The sequence below is a fragment of the Haliotis rufescens genome, unplaced genomic scaffold (assembly GCF_023055435.1).
Source record: "Haliotis rufescens isolate VD_foot unplaced genomic scaffold, xgHalRufe1.0.p SCAF_19, whole genome shotgun sequence".
Classification (NCBI taxonomy): domain Eukaryota; kingdom Metazoa; phylum Mollusca; class Gastropoda; order Lepetellida; family Haliotidae; genus Haliotis; species Haliotis rufescens.
The window spans coordinates 25,210,517-25,231,126 of NW_025963879.1; the positions used below are offsets into that span (position 1 = coordinate 25,210,517).

The 20,610-nt window shown below is 40.8% G+C and overlaps 2 protein-coding genes and 1 pseudogene across 2 annotated transcripts in view; 1 reads left to right on the forward strand and 2 right to left on the reverse strand.

The window, feature by feature from the left end:
- Nucleotides 1-8,554, forward strand: part of LOC124143313 — a 23,026-nt pseudogene extending 14,472 nt beyond the window's left edge.
- LOC124135362 overlaps nucleotides 1-16,737 on the reverse strand; it is a 26,067-nt gene extending 9,330 nt beyond the window's left edge. Inside the window, exon 1 of the mRNA XM_048399092.1 lies at nucleotides 16,637-16,737. The gene's annotated coding sequence lies outside the window, so the exon portion shown is untranslated. The remainder of the gene's footprint in view (nucleotides 1-16,636) is intronic.
- LOC124124889 (protein wech-like) lies at nucleotides 13,151-19,188 on the reverse strand. The gene is made up of 3 exons (XM_048399089.1): nucleotides 19,125-19,188; nucleotides 17,860-18,156; nucleotides 13,151-16,146 (listed from the first exon to the last, which is right to left on the reverse strand). The coding sequence occupies exons 2-3, from the start codon at nucleotides 18,149-18,151 to the stop codon at nucleotides 14,501-14,503; spliced, it is 1,938 nt and encodes a 645-aa protein (XP_048255046.1). The 5' UTR covers nucleotides 18,152-18,156; nucleotides 19,125-19,188; the 3' UTR covers nucleotides 13,151-14,500.
- Between the last annotated feature and the right edge of the window lie 1,422 nt (nucleotides 19,189-20,610).

A 20,610-nucleotide genomic window follows, 5' to 3' on the forward strand; every position in this document is an offset into this window, starting at 1 on the left:
GCATCTTCAAGATCGCTTTATAACTGCTGCGGAAACTGCTCGACAGACCATAGAGACACACCAGCGACACATTAATGCAGACACCGTGCGTCGACGATTGACGAGCTGACACCTCCACTATCACAGGCTACACCGAAGACCCATTCTGACACCACGTCATCGCCGGGACCGTCTTCAGTGGGGAACACAGCACCAGCATTGGCGTCACAATCAGTGGAGAAGAGATTCAAAGACGGCTGAATGACGTCCGACCAAGGCCGACAACTGCAGCTGAACTGCGTCAGGCGTTCCTTAGTGTGTGGGCTCAAGTGCCTATGGCCTTCATCAAGCGCCTCATCCATTCCATGTATCGACGTTGCACGGCAGCCATCAATGCCTGTGGCGGACACACGAGACACTGATTCGTGATGCCATTTTCTCAGAGACTGGTGTTGTGTTTCACTTTAAGAACATTTGACACTTCAATTACAATCTTGATCAGTTTTACCAAGTTTTACCAAGTTTCAAAGTATGTTTACAGTGTTTGGGAAAATAAGGTTTCTCATATATCTATCTATGGTAACGTTTCTTTTGCGGTTCAGTATATATCTTTATATTCCTTATACATATCTTTATATATATATATATATATATGTATATATATATATATATATTGCAGTGACCGACCATTTGATATATATCTGGTTTTGTGGCTGTGGTAGAAGAAAAGAAACTAAGAGTGAAATTATATCCCAGCCCCTCCTATTCCCAAGAGTATTAAATGGTCGGTCTCTTAAACTACCCTGGCACGTCCACACATATTCATCACTGAGTCCAGATTTTCTTGGTGTGAACTCAACGCTTTTTTAAACCAAAGTGGTTCGTACCCATAGGAGATGTTTCGGTAATACTCGTATGGTCGAATATATGTTTTCAGTTTTCCTTAATAATGTCTAGATCATTTTAGTACGTCACTTTTACACCAAGCTCATTCCAAAAATTATAATAAATGGATAGCGTGGAATATACATGTACCTGCATCTGCCTCCGTTACAAAAAGGCTTTGAAATAGAGTTTTCTACATGATTGTTAAATAAAAAGAAAACACGAATTTAAATTCTTAAATTTAATTCAATGTAATGTATGTGGAGTCCTCAATTTCGTTTTCATTTGTTCTTGCAGATGATCCCTGCAATATAAAACAACGCATGATCAGCCATCCGGTACTGCAAGTATATAGAGGTTATCATGCGTTTACTCCTAATACATGATATTTACCATCCCAAAACACACAAGCGTGATAACCTCTTTATCATATAATGTCATTCTTCAATTCTGTGCTCGAAAATCCCTCACAAACATTACCTATAAACACTGCAAGTTTTCCTGCAATATGCACATTAATATATGTTACGTCAGAGGGTAAGTGATGTGTCAGTCGGACAGTGACAGCAGCGGATATAGTTCCAACAGAAACCTGTTTCTTATACAGTGGGGTAACTATATATATGCAAAACAACAATTGCCTACGCAAATTGTTTTTACTTGCCTTTCGCGGCAATCCATCGGTCTTTCCGATAGAGTAACTGCCCTTTATCAAGGGAAGCTACTCTTACCCTAGTCTAGTAAACATCACGGCCACAGTCAGACGTTGTTGAGAGTCGGCCTGTCCTGTCATAACGTTACGAGGTGCAGTCAGATGTATACACTGTGACAAAACGACACACGGTAATAATACGAACATATTTCTGCCAAATCCAACTTTTTTAATTTGTGGAAGAGGTTCCAAGCCACAGAAGTCTACAAGCACAGATATGGAAAGTGATCCCCCTTGGCAACTGCCCTCGCAATATTGTTTCGGAATTCATATCTCCAAAGTTGCCAAAACTTGTAAAATGACAAAGCAACGTCACAGTTAGACACTAATTTTCGGTATATTAGTCTATTCTTTTGATAGTCATGGCAATTATCCCAGTTGTTTATCCAGATTCCTGCTGGTTAACTCTGACTTCATCGCCGAATGACAAAGGCGACGCCATGTTTGTTTATAAACAGTAAAAGTAGCCCAAACTTGACCTTTGATGTTTGCATCTCTATCCGCATATGACCCCAACCCTTATCGTTTTTATCCCTGGGCTTTATCCTGCCGAGAAATTCACCCACTATATGATAAAATGTTTTACTTTACACATAGAAATACTGTATACATTACCATAACAAAAATGCAAAACTTGTGCTTTTATTGCTTTTAATTTAAATGATTATTTATGGAGGAAGAAACGTATATTCCGGTAGCCACACTGATTAGATTCACTCAAAACGTGCAAATCTGTCTTTACGTCACATCTCCATAAACGCAAATACCTATTGAAGTCAATTCTTATAAATAAACACGCCAACAATAAGAACTTCACATACAACTTACTTATCATTTTTATAATCTTTAACATAGAAATCAAGAGATATCAATAGGACATCAGTGACATATAGTCCTTCACTACAGTAACACAAGCCCCGCACATTCTACTATCAACAAATCAGGAAACAGTCAATTAATGGGTGTGGCCTTTTTATTTTTCGGTTTATGGAAACATTAATGCAAAATTGGTTGCTTGGTTAACCAATCGAATTCCACGAAACCACTTGCTATTTCTTTATCATATTGCATTTTGTTCACATACTTTAAATGGTGCGGTGGGGTAGTCTTATGGTTAAAGATTTTGCTAGTCACCCCAAAGACCTGGGTTCGATTCCCTTCATGGGTACAATGTGTGAAGACCATTTCTGGTGTTCCTCGCCGTTAAATTGCTGGAATATTGCTAAATGCCGCGTTAAACAATACTCACTAACATAACATACTTTACAGAAACTAATCTCAATTACTACTCCCATCTCCTGCTGTGCATTTCCATAAGTACCATGTACCTTTTGAAATCGTGTTCTGTCTTTTCTTGATGGAGCAAGTTTCAGATACTCCATGAGCTCCAACACAACATGGTGACAGCCGTGCAAATCTCGGTCGATTGCAGGATAGGCCGAGCATGTGTATCGCCAACTGGTCGTCGACGGATATTTTTCAAATCTTTTCATTTTTTTTAACAAAGTCCTCAAGTGATGCACCTCACGAGGTAAGACCCGTTTTACTACAATATAGATTTTGATTCGCCTTGACTGGAAGCCGGCCATTTTTTAAAACAAAAACAACAGCGAATGCAAATAAAATGAGTGGTGGAATCTGATTGGCCATGAGGGACATACAAGGGATATAAAATGTAATAGTTTGTGATTTCCCTACGATCGAGCCGCAACATTTAAGCCTTGTTCGACAATGGTGGAACCTGGACTTTCATGGGCAGTTAACTCCCTTGCACCAGGAAGATGGTTCGATAAAGGATATGGGTCTTTTAGCTCCACAAGAAATGCATAATTTTAAGAAACCATCAAAACCTTTAGAAGTCAGCTTTCACGTGTGTTAATTTGAATGAGAATTCAATTTGGCATTTTTCGTTTCATGACTTTCATGTTTGGGGCTTATGGCAAAATTTAATGTTTAGGTAAGGCTAAAATGTGTCAAAAAGGCTGATTTTAAATATTTTAAGGAACATTCTGACCATGAGCAAGTTTTTGACCAAAGCTGATATTTCTAGGAGATGTGGATAAAACTGGTTCAAATATATTAATCATTCATATTGGCTCAAGGACTTGCTCCACACTAAGATGCAGTCCTTTCATTCATTTTAGCAATTCATACCCATGTAATTATGTCAGAAGTGATGAAATAACAAATGTGAGAAGGAAAACAATCTCATCAAAATCAGATGTTTGCTCTCGCTTCCGCTAAACAAAGATCTGAGGAAATCCCATTATGAGTAACGTCAAAACGACATTTCGCGAATGTTTAATGTAATTGAAGAATTGTCTGATTATTCTAATATTTCTAAGTTTGCCGATGTTTGTTGAGACTGAGTATATTCCAGTCAGGAACAAAAAGTCAAACAAAAAAATGATTTTAGTAGCCTAACGAATACCTTTACCCACATGACAATATATTTGCGTACATCCAGCTCTTGCCATGTATATATTGAACCACTAAAATCTGCTCGTATTCTGCCCTGGAGTGCCCACCGGGCAAGATATTTTTATTGTGTTTGTATAAATAAAGACAGGGATGATGTAAGCCAGGGTATTTTCCTCGACTACCAAACGTTTGATATAACAGAATGAGGGATATGTTTCTACCCGTTTATAATAATTATCTCATGTCCATACATTTATAGTAGTTATATTACATGTAAACAATACCACACAGCGTGATGTTACTTGCAGGGGTTCTACATATTGATAGACGGAGATAACCGAGACCCGTGAGGCAAACGGGAGAGAATAATATAATGAGAAAATAATAATGGACAATTTGTGCAACCTCAAAACAGCGATGTTGAGAGATATGGAGTGTTTTGGGATCAGCGCCGCTTTTTCCATTATACCAGTTATATCGCTGCGTGTCAGCTTAATGTAGGAAGAATGCCCGAAGTGATGCAGGTCTCAGACGTTTACCACTTCGGTGAAACCCACGAGCACGAGTATGGTCCTGACAAACCTAAAAACATTATCAGGGCGAACTGGGATTTGAACCCACAATCATAGGTTTCTGGCGTGCCTACGGGACGCAACTCTGCACAGCGAATCGCGGCGCCTTAGACAACTGGGCCACCCGTGCCCCCTCTTTGGGTTAATAGGTCTTTCTGATTCACTGCGCTGCTACATTGTGCCATGGTTTCATTAGATTGGCTGATCTAGCAATATTTTGTGTGTTGATGATTATACACCAGAAGTGAAGTTATTATTGTGAACTTGTTTATTTATAAGAACTGACGTCAGTGTGTTTTCTCTTTTAATTGCAACATGAAGGTGAAACCCGGTGTGCCCACTCGGATACCCGGATGTACACAGTATGCAAACCGGCTTTTACATTTTCCCCACCAAAAAACGCAATAATAATTTTGATGTCAATCTTTGAATATTGATTAACGACACTATATTTAGATTTACCATCGTGATATGTAGACATTTGGGTGAGACAAACATTCTTTTTCAAAACGAGTACATCTCTACACTATATATGTAGCACCTATATCGTATCTGTACAATATAGATATACCAGCATCTCCACTGCTTCACTGGCAGAGAGCAATCACACCACATTGTCTTGTGTATACTGCAATCAAGTGACCAGTTTGTTGTGTTGATAGCGCGTGACGTCATTTGTATACACCCTGTCGCGATCCACATCGCAGTCGTGAGCTATTTATAAAACTCCACGTGGCCAGACATTGAAAGGGCAAAGTTGCGTGTTGTATATTTCGCCGCCTGGCTTCCTGAATGTGAAGTATATCAGGTTGTCAGTGGTGTGTCTGGTCATATCAGCGAGGGCTAAGCATATACAGATGACTGGGGATAATAATTGGTGACTACTGTGTGGGAAAGAAAAAGTGTGATATAACTTCTTCAAGTTCACATATACTATTTCTACAGAACTTGGTACAATTCAGGGAATATTCACTGTGCTTAGAGGGCATTGGATTTGTTACATTGCTGATGGTGAAGATCTACAGCCAGGAGAGAACATACAACCAATTACAAGTTAATATTTCACAACCGTTCCAGAGCTCGACAAGTCATGGGTGTTATCTTGGATAAACTTGCTGACTTCACAGGCCTATTCTCTGGGTTTTCCAGAGACCCAGCTAGAATTCTGATGGCTGGACTCGATGCTGCCGGTATGTTTATTAATGTTTAGTGCAGTCACCTTTTTAACACACTATTATTAAGATAATGGTATTTCACTTTATTAAAATATACGTTATTCATTTAAGTTTAAGGTATAACTCTATTCGTTCATTTTTTACAAAACTATACAAAAATATGTATTTATTATTATGTTTTGTCATTTTCTTGCAAAATATACATATTTTCATATTCAGCTGTGATGTTAAGAGAAACAAAGTGTGAAAAAGTACAATAATCATTAGCTCTCAGATTGGCAAAAATACATTTTGTTTATGTGCACACTAAAAGCTATTTATGTGACACAGTGATTGCATGGACCGTGGTCTGCATGTTGTAGGTAAGACGACGATCCTGTACAAGGTGAAGCTGAACGAGGTCGTCTCCACAATCCCCACCATCGGCTTCAACGTGGAGACCGTCAGCCCCTGCAAGGGCGTCAACTTCACCGTGTGGGATGTCGGCGGTCAGGACAAGATCAGACCCCTGTGGAGACACTACTTCCAGAACTGCAGTGGTCAGTTTCCTATTACATCTCTTAACTCGGAAACATCGTTTCTTTTGTTTTTTTTATCTCATGACATGCTTACTATAACGGTCTTCCATTAACTGAAAAGACAGAGGGCTTCTGCAAATGATTATGCCCTGAAAATAGCGTTACCGTTATTATAGCTAAAAAGGATGGAATTTGTTATCAAATAAAAAGAATCAACAATATCGGTTTTGAAACATTTACTGCAATCAACACGAATGTTACTGACCCGCTTTTACAAATATGGAAACTTCATAGAACAAACCAGATGACGTCACTATTGAACGTGACGTCACCTAACAACGGGCGTGATAATGGCGCGTCGTCAAGCAATATGAGGGCATTATCAAGTTACAATGCCCGCGGGCGGTTTGATGATAGTTCTATCCATTTTAGCTATAATAAACTATATTATCGGGACACGATATATGGAGCCGGGTAGTGATATGGTTAATGCTTCCCTTGGTCCCACATTTGGGTTCAATTCCGGACATAGTTCAAACACGTGAGTCGTATCACTAATGCGCTGCTCCCTGACCATTTTTACATAGCTGCATATATGAGTTTACGTTTTACGAATATGGGGAGGTTGATAGCCAAATGGTCATTGCCTTCCTTTGTCCTCAATTTGGGCTCGATTCCCGACATCGTGAAACTATGTGAACTCCTTTGCAATTGTCGATAGGTTTGTTAAAATTCCATCGGCTCTGTGGCCAGAACTGAATATCAGCTTGTTTATTTCAGGTATCTTGTACGTGGTGGACACCAACGATAGGGAGAGGTTTGCCGAGTCACGAGATGAACTGATGAACCTCATCGACAGCGACGAGATGAGATCCGTTCCTGTCGTCGTCCTGGCTAACAAGCAAGAATTGCCAAGTAGGCACATTGGCGATTCAGAAAATGAATGTGGCTGCCCTTGTATTAGCAACACACACACCTTAAAGCTCAGGATTATCTTTATGTCGAATTATTATGATACTGATGCTGCAGCTGATTATGATTGTAGTGATGATGACGATGATTATTATTATGATTCTGAAAGTCTTTGTAGGCAATTAGAAGTTGGGTTTACGTATGAATAGGGTTTTTTATATTAAGTTTTCATCAGCTGAAGAAGGGGCAGACACTATATTTCCGAAACGCCATGTCCGTATAATGAAGAAGTTGCTATCCACATTTCTTGTCATATTATGATTGTGTTATATTATTTCGGTTGATCATTATCAGTATGTAAGAATTGGTGTTTTGTAAGTTAATATATTGTAACACAAGGTAACATAGTCTCTTCTCACTACCACTGCATTGGGGGCGGTCCGGTAGCCTAGTGGTTAAAGCGTTTGCTCGTCACGCCGAAGACCCGGGTTCTATTCCCGACATAGGTACAATGTGTGAAGCCCATTTCTGGTGTCCCCCGCCCTGATATTGCTGGAATATTGCTAAAAGCGGCGTAAAGCCATACTCACTCACTCACTCACCACTGTATTGTTATCGCTTCTTTACACGTTTTTCCTGAAGCTGCCACGAAGTTGTCGGAAGTAGTGGACGCCCTTCACCTTCAGAAGTTGACGGACCGGAAGTGGTACATCCAGGGGACATGCGCAACGACCGGGGAGGGACTGTGTGAGGGTCTGGAGGAAATGTCCAGACTGGTGAAGGATTTCAAACAGAGCAGGAGGAGGTGACTCTTTAAAGGTGGAAATAACCACAAACAAACATCTGTGATTGTGTCCTGAAACTCAGGGATGACCGACTGAAGAGTATCAGTGTTTAAACCTGCATGGGCTAGTGTGATAAAGACATGGTATACCTCGACGTCACCTCTCATATATATACATTCTTTTATCCCATTAACTATGAGCAGTGTATGACATGACAGTTGACATGCAGTTATACGACATTAACAAGGCCTGTCATGTTGCGTTGAGGTTGAGGAAGTCCCCGAAAGCCAGAAGGAGGCCCCTATGCCGCCAGAACCAAAAAGATCCACACCATTTTACTGATTCGGTCTCAAACCCAGTCTATCCTCGTGATTACCGAACCTAGTCCTGTTGTCACGTGATGACTCTGGATCAATGGCGTTATCAGTCTTTCACTTGTATTTATGTACGGTTTTGTATATAATTCATCGTGTAAATACTCATATGATTCTAACATTCCTGTTGATGTTTGTTGAGTGTTTATGTATTTTAACACGTAGCAATGTTTATATTTGTAGTAAGTGTATAAACGTCTTTGCTGTATGTATATGTTTTGATATTTTGCACTTGAACATGTAATTGTTATACATGATCAAATGTTTGGATGAAATTGGAATAATATAATTATTTTCCACTCCACGTTGACATTGTTTGTCTTTAGCTAAGTAAAACACAGGAACCCCTCTCTGTTTCATCTCGGCTCGGGCGGCTCGGAGTCAGTAGACTGTGTCTGAGTGGGGTATTCATGTTAAACTGCGGCATCGTATCTCAGTGAGCTAGCACTTTAAATCGGCATCAGTCCGGACTAGTACAAGCAGCAACACAAACACACACATGTACCTGCACATCGCTATATAAGTGCAATAATCTTGGACGCGACGTTAAACCCCATTTCACCTCACCTCAACTTCCTTCTTATAGATTTTGATTATCGCTCGCCTTGACGGGGCACTCAATTTCTTATTAAACAAATGCAAGTATTTATGAGAGTTGGAACCTATCTGATCAGTAGGAGGGACATAGAAGGGACATAAATCGTTATAGCCACTGATGGCGCTACGATCGAGCCACAAACTTCCAGTCTAGTTCGGCATCATTCGTCAACACTCGCCCCTTTCCGTAACCTGCAAGAATGTTAAGTGCGAAAATACAACAAACCAATCAGAATGCGTGTATGACTTCACGATTTCACATATGTCTTGCATCTAAAAATATGCCAAAGTCACAGTTAAATGTGTTTAATCATACTGTATAATATTGTAAGTCCGGGTAGGTTTTCAATAGCAACTAGAATATAAATAATATATTGGGCAAATATCAAGAATTACAAAACGAGTTGACCAATCTTATTTAGCTATGCCCGTTTCCGCTCAGACAGAACACAGTCGCAAAAAAGGCCACGAGAGGGCCACGAGTCTCTATTCGGCTTGTCCCGGAAGAACGAGTTGGTCACGAATGATTCGGCATGGGTAGAAACTGGACTTTTCTCGGGAAGATGATTCGATAAAATGTCTGATTATTTTCATATAAATATTTCGATTTTGTTTTGTTTTTTATTTATTTATTTATTTATTTATTTATTTATTTATTTATTTATTTATTTATTGTTTGTTTGTTTGTTTCTTTGTTTCTGTGTCACGGAAGAACGAGTTGGTCAGGAATAATTCGGCATGGGTGGAAACTGGACTTTTTATATTAAGTGTATCGGGAAGATGATTCGATAAAATGTCTGATTATTTTCATATAAATATTTCGATTTTTTATTTATTTATTTATTTAGTTATTTAGTTAGTTAGTTAGTTAGTTAGTTAGTTAGTTAGTTAGTTAGTTATTATATTATTATTATTTTATTATTATCATTATTATTATTATTTATTTTTATTTTTTTGGGGGGGGGGTGGGAGGGTTGTTGATTTTTTGCTGTTGTTGATGTTGTTTTTTGTTTGACAGAGTATTTTTCAGTAAGCATTCGAAACATAAACTGTATTTAAGTGCTAAACAATTTCTTTACCCATATCACATTATTTTTTGGTACATCCAGCTCTTGCTATATATATCGACACTAAATCTACTCGTATTCTGCCCTCGAGTGCCCACCAGGCAGTATATTTTTGTTATGTTTGTGTAAGTAAGAAGAGAGATGATGTAAGCTGGGTGTATTTACCTCAACTACCAAATGGGAAGGTTACCAGCAAAGGGACCACGTGGTCTATCACCGATTAGGAGATATCATTAACTGAATGATTAATTTGAGGTACTACATCGGCCGTTTTAAAGCTATTCAAATCATTTTCTTGTTAGGATGACATTGCAGATGATGAATCCACTCTTGTCAATACGACCTGGTGGCCCCTTCACTGGAAGCTTCCCCCATATGTTTGATATAACAGAATGAGGGACAGATACCTACCTGTTTATAAAAATACCCTCATGTCCAAAAAGTTATAAAACATGTAAACAATACCACACAACGTGATGTTACTTGCAGAGGTTTACATAATGATAGGCGGGGATAACCGAGACCCGTGAGGCAAACGGGAGAGAATAATGTTGGAGAATAACAATGGACTAATGTGCAACCAACAAACAGCAATTTTCAGAGATATTGAGTGAGTGAGTTGGGTTTAACGCTGCTTTTAAAAGTATTCAAGTTATATCACAGCGTGTCAGCTTAATGTGGGAGGGAAGCCCCAAGTGATGGAGGTCTCAGACGTTTACCACTCCGGTGAAACTCACGAGCATTGGTATGGTGCTGGCAAACCTAGAAACATAATTGGGGTGAACCGGTATTCGAACCCACAATGATAGGTTTCTGGCGTGCCCAAGGGACGCAACTCTGCACAGCGAATCGCAGCGCCTTAAACGATAGGGACATCCGAGCCCGCCGAGTTGGTAATGTATTAGTGTGAGTTGATAATGTATTAGTGGGGGGTGGTTATGTATTAGTGTGAGTTGGTAATATATTAGTGTGAGTTGGTAATGTATAAGTGGGAGGTGGTTATGTATAAGTTGGGGGTGGTAATGTATTAGTGTGAGTAGGTAATGTATTAGTGGGGGGTGGTTATGTATTAGTGGGTGGTGGTAATGTATAAGTGGTGGGTGGTAATGTATTAGTGTGAGTTGGTAATGTATTAGTGGGTGGTGGTAATGTATTAGTGAGAGTAGGTAATGTATTCGTGTGGGTTGGTAATGTACTACTGTGAGTTGGTAATGTATTAGTGTGGGTTGGTAATGTATTAGTGGGTGGTGGTTATGTATTAGTGGGCTGGTCGTAATGTATTAGTGTGAGTTGGTAATGTGTTAGTGGATGGGGGTGGTAATGTATTAGTGGGGGGTGGTAATGTATTAGTGTGAGTTGGTAATGTATTAGTGGGTGGTGGTTATGTATTAGTGGGTGGTGGTAATGTATTAGTGGGTGGTGGTAATGTATTAGTGGGTGGTGGTAATGTATTAGTGGTGGGTGGTAATGTATTACTGTGAGTTGGTAATGTATTAGTGAGAGTAGGTAATATAGTAGTGTGGGTTGGTAATGTACTACTGTGAGTTGGTAATGTATTAGTGTGAGTTGGTAATGTATTAGTGGGTGGTGGTTATGTATTAGTGGGCTGGTGGTAATTTATTAGTGTGAGTTGGTAATGTGTTAGTGGATGATGGTAATGTATTAGTGGTGGGTGGTAATGTATTAGTGTGAGTTGGTAATGTATTAGTGTGAGTAGGTAATGTATTAGTGTGGGTTGGTAATGTATTAGTGGGGGGTGGTAATGTATTAGTGTGAGTTGGTAATGTATTAGTGTGAGTTGGTAATGTATTAGTGGGTGGTGGTTATGTATTAGTGGGCTGGTGGTAATGTATTAGTGTGAGTTGGTAATGTGTTAGTGGATGGTGGTAATGTATTAGGGTGGGTGAATTCGTGAATATTTCAATATCCCATCATTTTTATAAAGCACCCTTGTTGCTAGCCGAATGGCACATGGTAGATTAACTTGTGTGCAGTAAGTTGTTTCCATCATGTTTTATGTTTGGAAACTTTTATTCCATTATATCCTGTTGAGCATAATCAGTCCATATTCAGACATACATAGTAATATGTGTTGTGTTAGTCTGTTTTTGGGTGAATGAGTTAGGTATAACGCTGCTTTCAACAGTGGTCCAGTTATATCCTGGCGCGCCACCCTAATATTGGGGGAAAGCCCGAAGTGTTGCAGGTCTCGGACGTTTACCTTTTTGGGGAAACCACGGCACTGACAAATCTATAAAAAAATATTTCAAATAAGTATGTTATTTGTTGGGTATAAATGTGGATTCTATCGCATATCTACGCTGCATTGCCGTCTAAACTAAGTTGCTTAATTTTATCATGTTTACGGCTGTAAGTTTCTCTCTGCTGTTGACATGAACATACTGAACAGAGACTGTCTGACATGGACAGGTGAATTTACTAGTTGTATCCTGTAGGATTCCCACAATAACAACAGGGGGAATACAGGATTCTGGTGCTACTGTTACGCAGGGTTTGACAAAGTATTCTTTGTAAAAAACAGGTACAATTTTATGTATGCGGGGTACAGGAAAGGTATACATAGAAATCAGAGAACATCGTGAACATCTTGTTGCATGTACCCTGCGTACAAAACAACGGTACACGGGTGGAAAACAGCCCCCTCGGCTCTAGAATAGTTCACTTGCTCCTATTGATTGTATAGTATGTTCAGGTTGCCCACGTCGGCAAAACTAACATGGTGAAACTGATGTCAGATGTAATTCCCTGTTTCGACTTGAACCACATGTTTCAGTGTCTATTCAGGTGAACAACTGACTTTCTGGTAATGGAAGCCACCAGCTTCAAGCAGAGATTTCCCATGAATATGGAAAAGGCCTTTGTGCGTCTTTATCGAACTGGTGGTGAACAACAAGCAACCAGTGAAGGTCCCCGTGGGGACTCCAGGTTAGAATAGGTCCTCAGCAACCTGTGCGTGTCATACGAGGCGACCAAATGGTCAGACTCCGTCACCTGGTTGATACAGTGTCATCGTGACCCAACGACTTGCGATGTTGTTCGTGATGCCAGTCACTGGTTTCTCGCGTCCATACTCGATTATTTACCGTCATACATGTAGCTTGAATATCGCGGTGTTGACCAACAAACATAGAATTACAGAGGAGTTATTTATTTGCAACACACATAAACAGCACACTCTGATCAAATGTTCCTGGCTTCACGTGTATATTCGTTCACAGGGGCGGTCGGGTTCCCTAGTGGTTAAAGCGTTTGCTCGTCGCGCCGAAGACCCGGGCTCGATTCCCGACATGGGTACAATGTGTGAAGCCCATTTCTGGTGTCCTCCGCCGTGATATTGCTGGAATATTGCTTAAAGCGGCCTAAAACAATACTCACTCACTCACTCACTCATATTCGTTCATTGTATTTTATTGCGCTTCAAAAAACATCCACTCACGATTTATCTCCCTTTGACCGCTCAGTTACCAAGTGAATGTAACAAGTCCTCACCGCAGAAACGAGAGAGCTGTCGGTTCTGTGCTTCATAACACGAAACAGTTCAGTAAAGTTACCAAAACAATTAGTACATTTAATGTATATATGTACAATAGTAGTTTCAGGTGATTCTGTGGAACACTGAGGCTTACATTGCGATAAATGCGAACTTTATATCTACAGGTGTCATACAAGGTGACTAAATTGGTGATCGGTTGCTCACAACGGCTGCTTAATACGGGCTTTTCACTGTGACTGGTTTGGCGGTTTTCGTACCGCATGTCACATGAACAGCCTGTCGAACTTAGAATTCAGAACGCCAGGCTCTCGCGGGTCTCCTTTGCAGGTTACCGTGACACAGCAGTGCAACTGTCGCCCGGATCTATGTGGTCGGAAGAATGTCTGTAAGTCTGTAACAAGACAGTGTTGTTATTTTGTCTTTTTCCGCATATCAAGGAAGTCTGGATGTCACGGCGCCCCATGCAACAAAACAGTACTGCTTATTGTCCTCAACATAGCAAGCAAGGATTACTGTCATGTAAATATCCATCCTACACCGACTCAGCTCACGACACCTCTAGTTATAACACAGAAGGAAAAGCTCCGTTATGCTGTCATAGTGGTGGCACAAAAGAAAAACACATCATGTGGAGGATCTGATATTTGATGTAAGGATCTTTCATCAAAGCTACTTACACTCGAAGTTGGTAATATATAAAATAGGAAACATGTTCAGATGAGATGTGAACAATTAAAGCGGTACGTGAACAGCTGTGCCTTGCTACTGCGATTGCATATAAAATGTGTACACTTACATACCTTCATTCATCACATTCAAATGGCAAAGCTCAGATGAGTGATTAAACATTAATATATAATGTGATTTTACTCAAACACAGTGAAATGTGCTTACAGCTGGTTAACACACAATGACACATATCAAAACACATACATCCTCAACTCACACGTGACTATAGTTGATTGAAAGGAGGATTGTGACATGTTCACTCACTTCAATGTAAATACCTTCACTATATCTGACATACACACGTACATACGACCACGCCCACCAACACACACTCCACTTGGATTCTGGACACCATCTTGTGATGTCAGCATGTTTCTAACAAACTGTCCTGACTCAGTCAGATGGAGGACTCTGTGTAGAGAGTTGTCTGTCACCAGGATGTCGCCTGTGCTGGTACTTGTGATACCACATGGAAACTCCAGTGATGTGTTTCCTGTAGTGCTGTAGTTGAACACCACATCTCCCTTGGGAGTCAGACACACGACACACCTGGATCCCCGGTCAGACACCAGGATGTTTCCTGTCCTCGTGGTACAGAGGCAGTAGGGATACTTCAAGATGCATCTACTAGGTTGGCCTAGACAAATTGACTTCAGCACGTGTCCCGTCATATCCAGGATATCAACACTGGGAGGGTAGTAGGAACTTGCTGCTAGTGTTGATGGTGTCAGAGACGTTATACCCTGGTACTTTTTGCTGGTTGTGATGGTTGACAGCAGCACCAGGTCAGGGTTGACTTGTATTGTTACAATCCGACTGGAAACCGGCATAGTGACAGCCACCTGGTTGTTCTTCAACTTTGTTATACCAAACGGGGCACCACCTACACGGAGCCTGCTGTGACCGTGCTGCTTGTTCCTGGTGTAGAAGGACTTCACACTCTTGTTGCTATAGTCTGTGACTACCACTGTGTCTGTACCATTCACCACTAACACCGTCATGTCAGTGGGGCATGCCCCCTGTGTATCCCCTGCTACTCTGACGTTAATGGTGTCCTGTAACACATGAGTAGCCTTCAGGTCCAGCACATCCTCATACAGGACGTCTATCTCACCCAACTGTAGATCGTCCAGTGCTCTACTCAGCTTGTCCGTGTCCTGTCTGAACATGATCCTGGCTATTCTTCTCTTCTCTTTCACGTCTGCGACTCCGACAGCCTCAACATCACCGGCCTCACATCCCTGATACATCTCATACACACCCATGTCACACTCAGATTGTAGAGTCTGGTCTATCAGCTCAGCCTGTTGTTGGTACATCTGTACTGACATCTCACCTGACTTTATGTCTGCCTTCAGTTCTCCAATGTGTCTGCCAGACATTTCTTTTAGTTTAGCCAAAAGTTTCCATTCCTTGACTTTGATAGCCTCTATTGCTTTGAGACCTGCAGACTTGATATTCGATTCTATTTGTAAGTAATGCGTTAATGCTTCGTCGACTTTGGAGGTTTGTTTTCTAACATGTGCTTTCATCTCGTCGTGTTTCTTCAACAAATCCTCTTTATTCCTTCTCAGCTCGGTTTTCATTGCAGGAATCTCAGACTCAATTTCAACAACCAAGTCACATTTCCTGTGATGGATAGTGCAGCATGTCTGACAAACAGCTGTTTCACAATCTTTACAAATATATTTGATATTTTCATCTTTGTGAATTTTACACATGACCTTTCTCTTGACCCTAACCTTTGTCTCTCCAGACAGGTCAACTACGTCATGATGACGGGAAGATGGAATTCGTCTGTGTACTCGAATACATAGTTCACAGAGTGCGTCGTCACAAACAGAGCACCAAGATGTAGCTGGAGTTGTCTCCCCTTCCTCCTTGCAATAACTGCAGTGAGTGGTATCTGAAATAACAAGATGACTTTGAACCAGAGTATCAACACGGGGCAATGAAATGTTGTGGCATAACTACTTACTGATGCAGCACCTACACTGTCATAAAGCGCACATGTGTAACCCAGATGTGGTCCTCCAGAATCAGGAATATGAATGCGATCACATTTCAGTCTAAATATTTATGTAACATAAAAGTAGAAAACAAACAATGTATGTTAAAAAACTAGTATTGGGGACATTAAGTTGACACATTCATAGCAGTATACAAGGCACTGTTGACATTGATAAAAAATTATTTCAAAGTAACAGCTACATTTTTTTATTTCATAATGAAGGCGATCAGTGGAGACATGCAGATATTGTGAAAATTGTTGTGAGTGTGTTGTTTTTTTTAACAATGAACCAAGCTTCTCTGTGAGAGTTACCTCCCTTATGCTGATATGTTTACTCCTGTAGCTTGTAATGTAAATTATACACTCTGTACAAAAGAGCAAATACCTCGCTACACTGAAACTGTGTCAACGTTTCCCGCTGTAGGCCTGTCCTCGATCCTCTCGACAGCCAGACCCGCTTCACGGAAATAGGTCAACTGTATGTAATTGAGCCAGACCTTGCCCTTCGACTCCTAGGGGCTGTAGGCGAAGAGCGCAAGCGCTCTGGATTAGGTGAACCAGTCTAGGACAGAGCGTGATCTCCTCTTATGATTGTGTCTGAATAACATATAGATGTTTAGTGTAATAATTTAATAGTGTAATAATTTCCAGCAATATCACGGTGGGGGACACCAGAAATGGGCTTCACACATCGTACCTATGTCTGGAATCGAACCCGGTCTAACCACTAGGCTACCCGACCGCCCCTTATACATTTGTGAGACAAGAATGTTTCTTTTAGATGTTTGTTTACATCTTTCCAACTATTACTGATCCCATGTAACTTTCTCAAACCAAAACCAAAAGAAACACGTGCAATTATGTTCCATATAGAAACTTGTGTGGCTCATCATGAACTGATGTGGGTGAGATAATACGCATCACAAGCATTTCAATAAGTGCTGACGTGAAATATTATGTAAATAACACTGGATTCGTTGAACTGGTTTATTTAACCACATAGATCGTAGAAAAGAGGACGTTTGTGTCTGAGATAGGCTTAACACCACATCGGTTACTTATTAAGCACATGTTCACAATAGGATTTCATTTTGTATGCAGACCTTTCAAACAACACCATCAACGGGTTTAGAAAATTCACAGATGACAGAAAACTTTCTTCTCAATTTCACATACGTTCCTATCAGCACGCCCAAACCGGCTTCAAACGTAAAAGTCGTCGACCGCACGTCATGTCATCTGTATCAACGTGTTAGGAGGATCGTTGCCACATTTTAAAACTGTACCTGTATACGATATGATTTCATGATATACACAAACCCTACAAACAACTTTATAGATGACTTTCCATACAGCTTGGAATCCTTAAACATACCTAAATTCAACATTCAAATGAAATGTAGGGGTACCTTCCGGGGCGGAGCGGTAGCCTAGTGGTTAAAGCGTTCGCTCGCCACGATGATTCCCAACATGGGGACAATGTGTGAAGCCCATTCCCGATGTTGCCGCCGTAAAATTGCGGATATATTGCTGAAAAGTTCGTATACCATACGTACTCACTCAGACCTAGGAACCACACTAATGTACGTATAAATCCCAATCTCCCACCTTTTGATCCGGGGCCAAACGAGTCCAAGAGTCCCTGGATGACAAAGATAGGCTTGACGTCATCCGCCCACTCCTCCACTGGTCTCTCAGGGGCAGACACTTTCGTCATCTTGCTGCAGAATGGACACAGGAGAGACTTGGCACTGATGGCTTCTGGTCTGGTTTTGGTGTAGTTGACCAAACATTTCCGACAGAAGGTGTGATTACATACAAGTGTACAGGGCTTGTCAAACACTTCTGTACATATCGTGCATGTCAGGAAGTGTTCTGTTAACTTCTGGGAGGTCGCCATCTTACCTAGAAAAAGACAAAACCAGCCCTTTTATTTCCGGTGTTCACAAAAGACAAATTCTAGCCACAACCCGAGCTTCCTGTCCTTTGACATGGAACACTAAGACTGACTGTAGTTGTGGCAACTAAGGAAGGATATTTTCTATCCTCCCATTCACCGCCTGGATCATCCAGATCTTGAAACAATTAACAAATATCCCGTTTCGTAAAAACAACAACATTATCTCAGTTGTATGCTGATCTTATGACATATCAACTAACATTCTGCTTTACACTAAGGCCGACTGTATTTGTGTGCGTGCATGCATGCGTGCGTGCCTGAATGTGTGCGTGCGTGCGTGCGTGCGTGTGTGTGTGTGAATGTGTATTTCTCATCTCTCGGCGGTCCTAAAGGAGACATACACAGGTATTTTATAGCTCCCAATTCTCCTGTCTGTATATACCCTGGAACTGTGGCATGTCAGTGAGGAGATAGTGAATGGTGCTTTTCAACTGAGGTCACCCGCTAGCTTTACAACATGAAGTGTGTGCAGTGTATCGATCACGTGACATAGTTGTAGGGTGACACCCACTCATTACCATATCGAAAGTAGAAAACGTTAATGTCGGACTCTATCAGATGTGAAATAATATAGTTATGTAGAAGTATTTCCCCATATTGTTTACTGCAGCATTTGTCAGGGATCATGTCAGTAATAACTGTAACAGACACACGTGATATACACATACACATACATCGGGATCGGTCTCAGTATCGAAGTCAAGTGTCCGATCGAAGGCAACAGTGAAAGTAGATCTTTGAAATATTCCCGTTAGCCTACATGTTACATTTACTTAGGTGCCCGGTCATGAGAATCTGCCTGGAGATGACTGTATAGTTAGATGAACCCTTGTGGTGTTACCAGTACACAGTAGGACAGGTGTGTAGCGTTATAAGTGAAGTAGACACAGGCCTTGTGACAACACACACTTACCTGGTGTTGAGGGAAATTGAGAAGCAGGAAGTGATTCATTCGTGACCAGCTCGTGTCATTCCGGGACAAGCTGTTTACGGAAAGGGGCGAGTGATGACGAATGAATGTGTGTAACAAAGAAATGGGATTCGACCACAAGTGGGATTGTGTTGACGTTTCTGAAATCATGGCACAGTGTAGCAGTGCAGTGAATCAGAGGGACCTATTAACCCAAAGAGTGGGCGGGTGGCCCAGTTGTCTAAGGCGCCGCGATTCGCTGTGCAGAGTTGCGTCCCTTGAGCATGCAGGAAACCTACGATTGTGGGTTCGATTTCGCTGGGATGGGATGCTAATGCATTAGTGTTGGCTGGTAATGCATAAGTGTTGGCTGGTAATGCATTAGTGCGGGTTGCTGATGCATTAGTATTGGCTGGTAATGCATTAGTATGGGCTGGTAATGCATTAGTATGGGTTGTTAATGTATTAGTTTGGGTTGATAATACAATAGTGTGGGTTGCCAATGCATTAGTGTTAGTGGGTAATGCGTTAGTGTGGGTTGCCAATGCATTAGTGTTAGTTGGTAATGCGTTAGTGTGTGTTGATAATACAACAGTGTGAGTTGCTAATGCATTAGTGATGGTTGCTAATGCATGAGTGTTGGTTGATACTGCATGAGTGTCCTCTTGCACCACCTCTGTACAACCTCAAAACGGTGTTTTAAAATATGGAACAATAAATACATTGCAAAGGAATCCGTGATGTACGATACAATTATATGGAGCAACATGTATTAACGGGATAAGCTATATTTACCATTGGTAGACTATTGTTCTGCCGAAATATGTTTGACAAATTTGTTTTTAAGAATAACTTCGTGACTCAATTGTGTACGTATCAACTTGTTCTCGTCGCTATTTGGCTGAAATTATGCCGATGGGACGTTAAGTTTTAACACAAACACACACACGCACGTACGCACGCACGCATGCTCGCACGCACGCACACACACACAAACACACACACACATAGATAGACGCATACATATTTAAGACGGTAGATGACTAAAGATATCGAATATGTATAACTGTGATTTTCCAAAACTCCTGAAACAGAAGATACTCCTGGCCTACAGAAGATGAATTTCATGTGTTGATGATTTGCCCACATTACAGTAACATGAAATATTTACCCCAGTATTTTGTAATCAGGCCTTCGTTTGAAGGGTTTCTGATACTAGTGCAGACTGATGACGATAGTCTATTATCTAAGCGATCTCTATTATTGTATCATATATCACAAGAGAACAGTCCGTTTGTGAACAAATGTCTTTCGTTACTTGTTCAGCTTATATTAATAAGGTGTGCTCATTGTAACATTTATTGCGCCTTAATGTAAACATGATGTACTGTTGGTCTTTTGGCCACATATACGACTAAACTGTCTGTCTGTATACTGTAATGTATACACAACATATCTTTACAGTAGTAAGCAATTAGATCACGTTATT

Excerpts from the sequence above, each read along its gene's own strand:
- LOC124124889 (XM_048399089.1), bottom strand. The coding sequence starts at position 18,151 with ATGGCGACCTCCCAGAAGTTAACAGAACACTTCCTGACATGCACGATA. Across the intron at positions 16,147-17,859 it reads GTTTGGCCCCGGATCAAAAG|ATACCACTCACTGCAGTTAT; the intron begins GTGGGAGATTGG and ends TTGTTATTTCAG.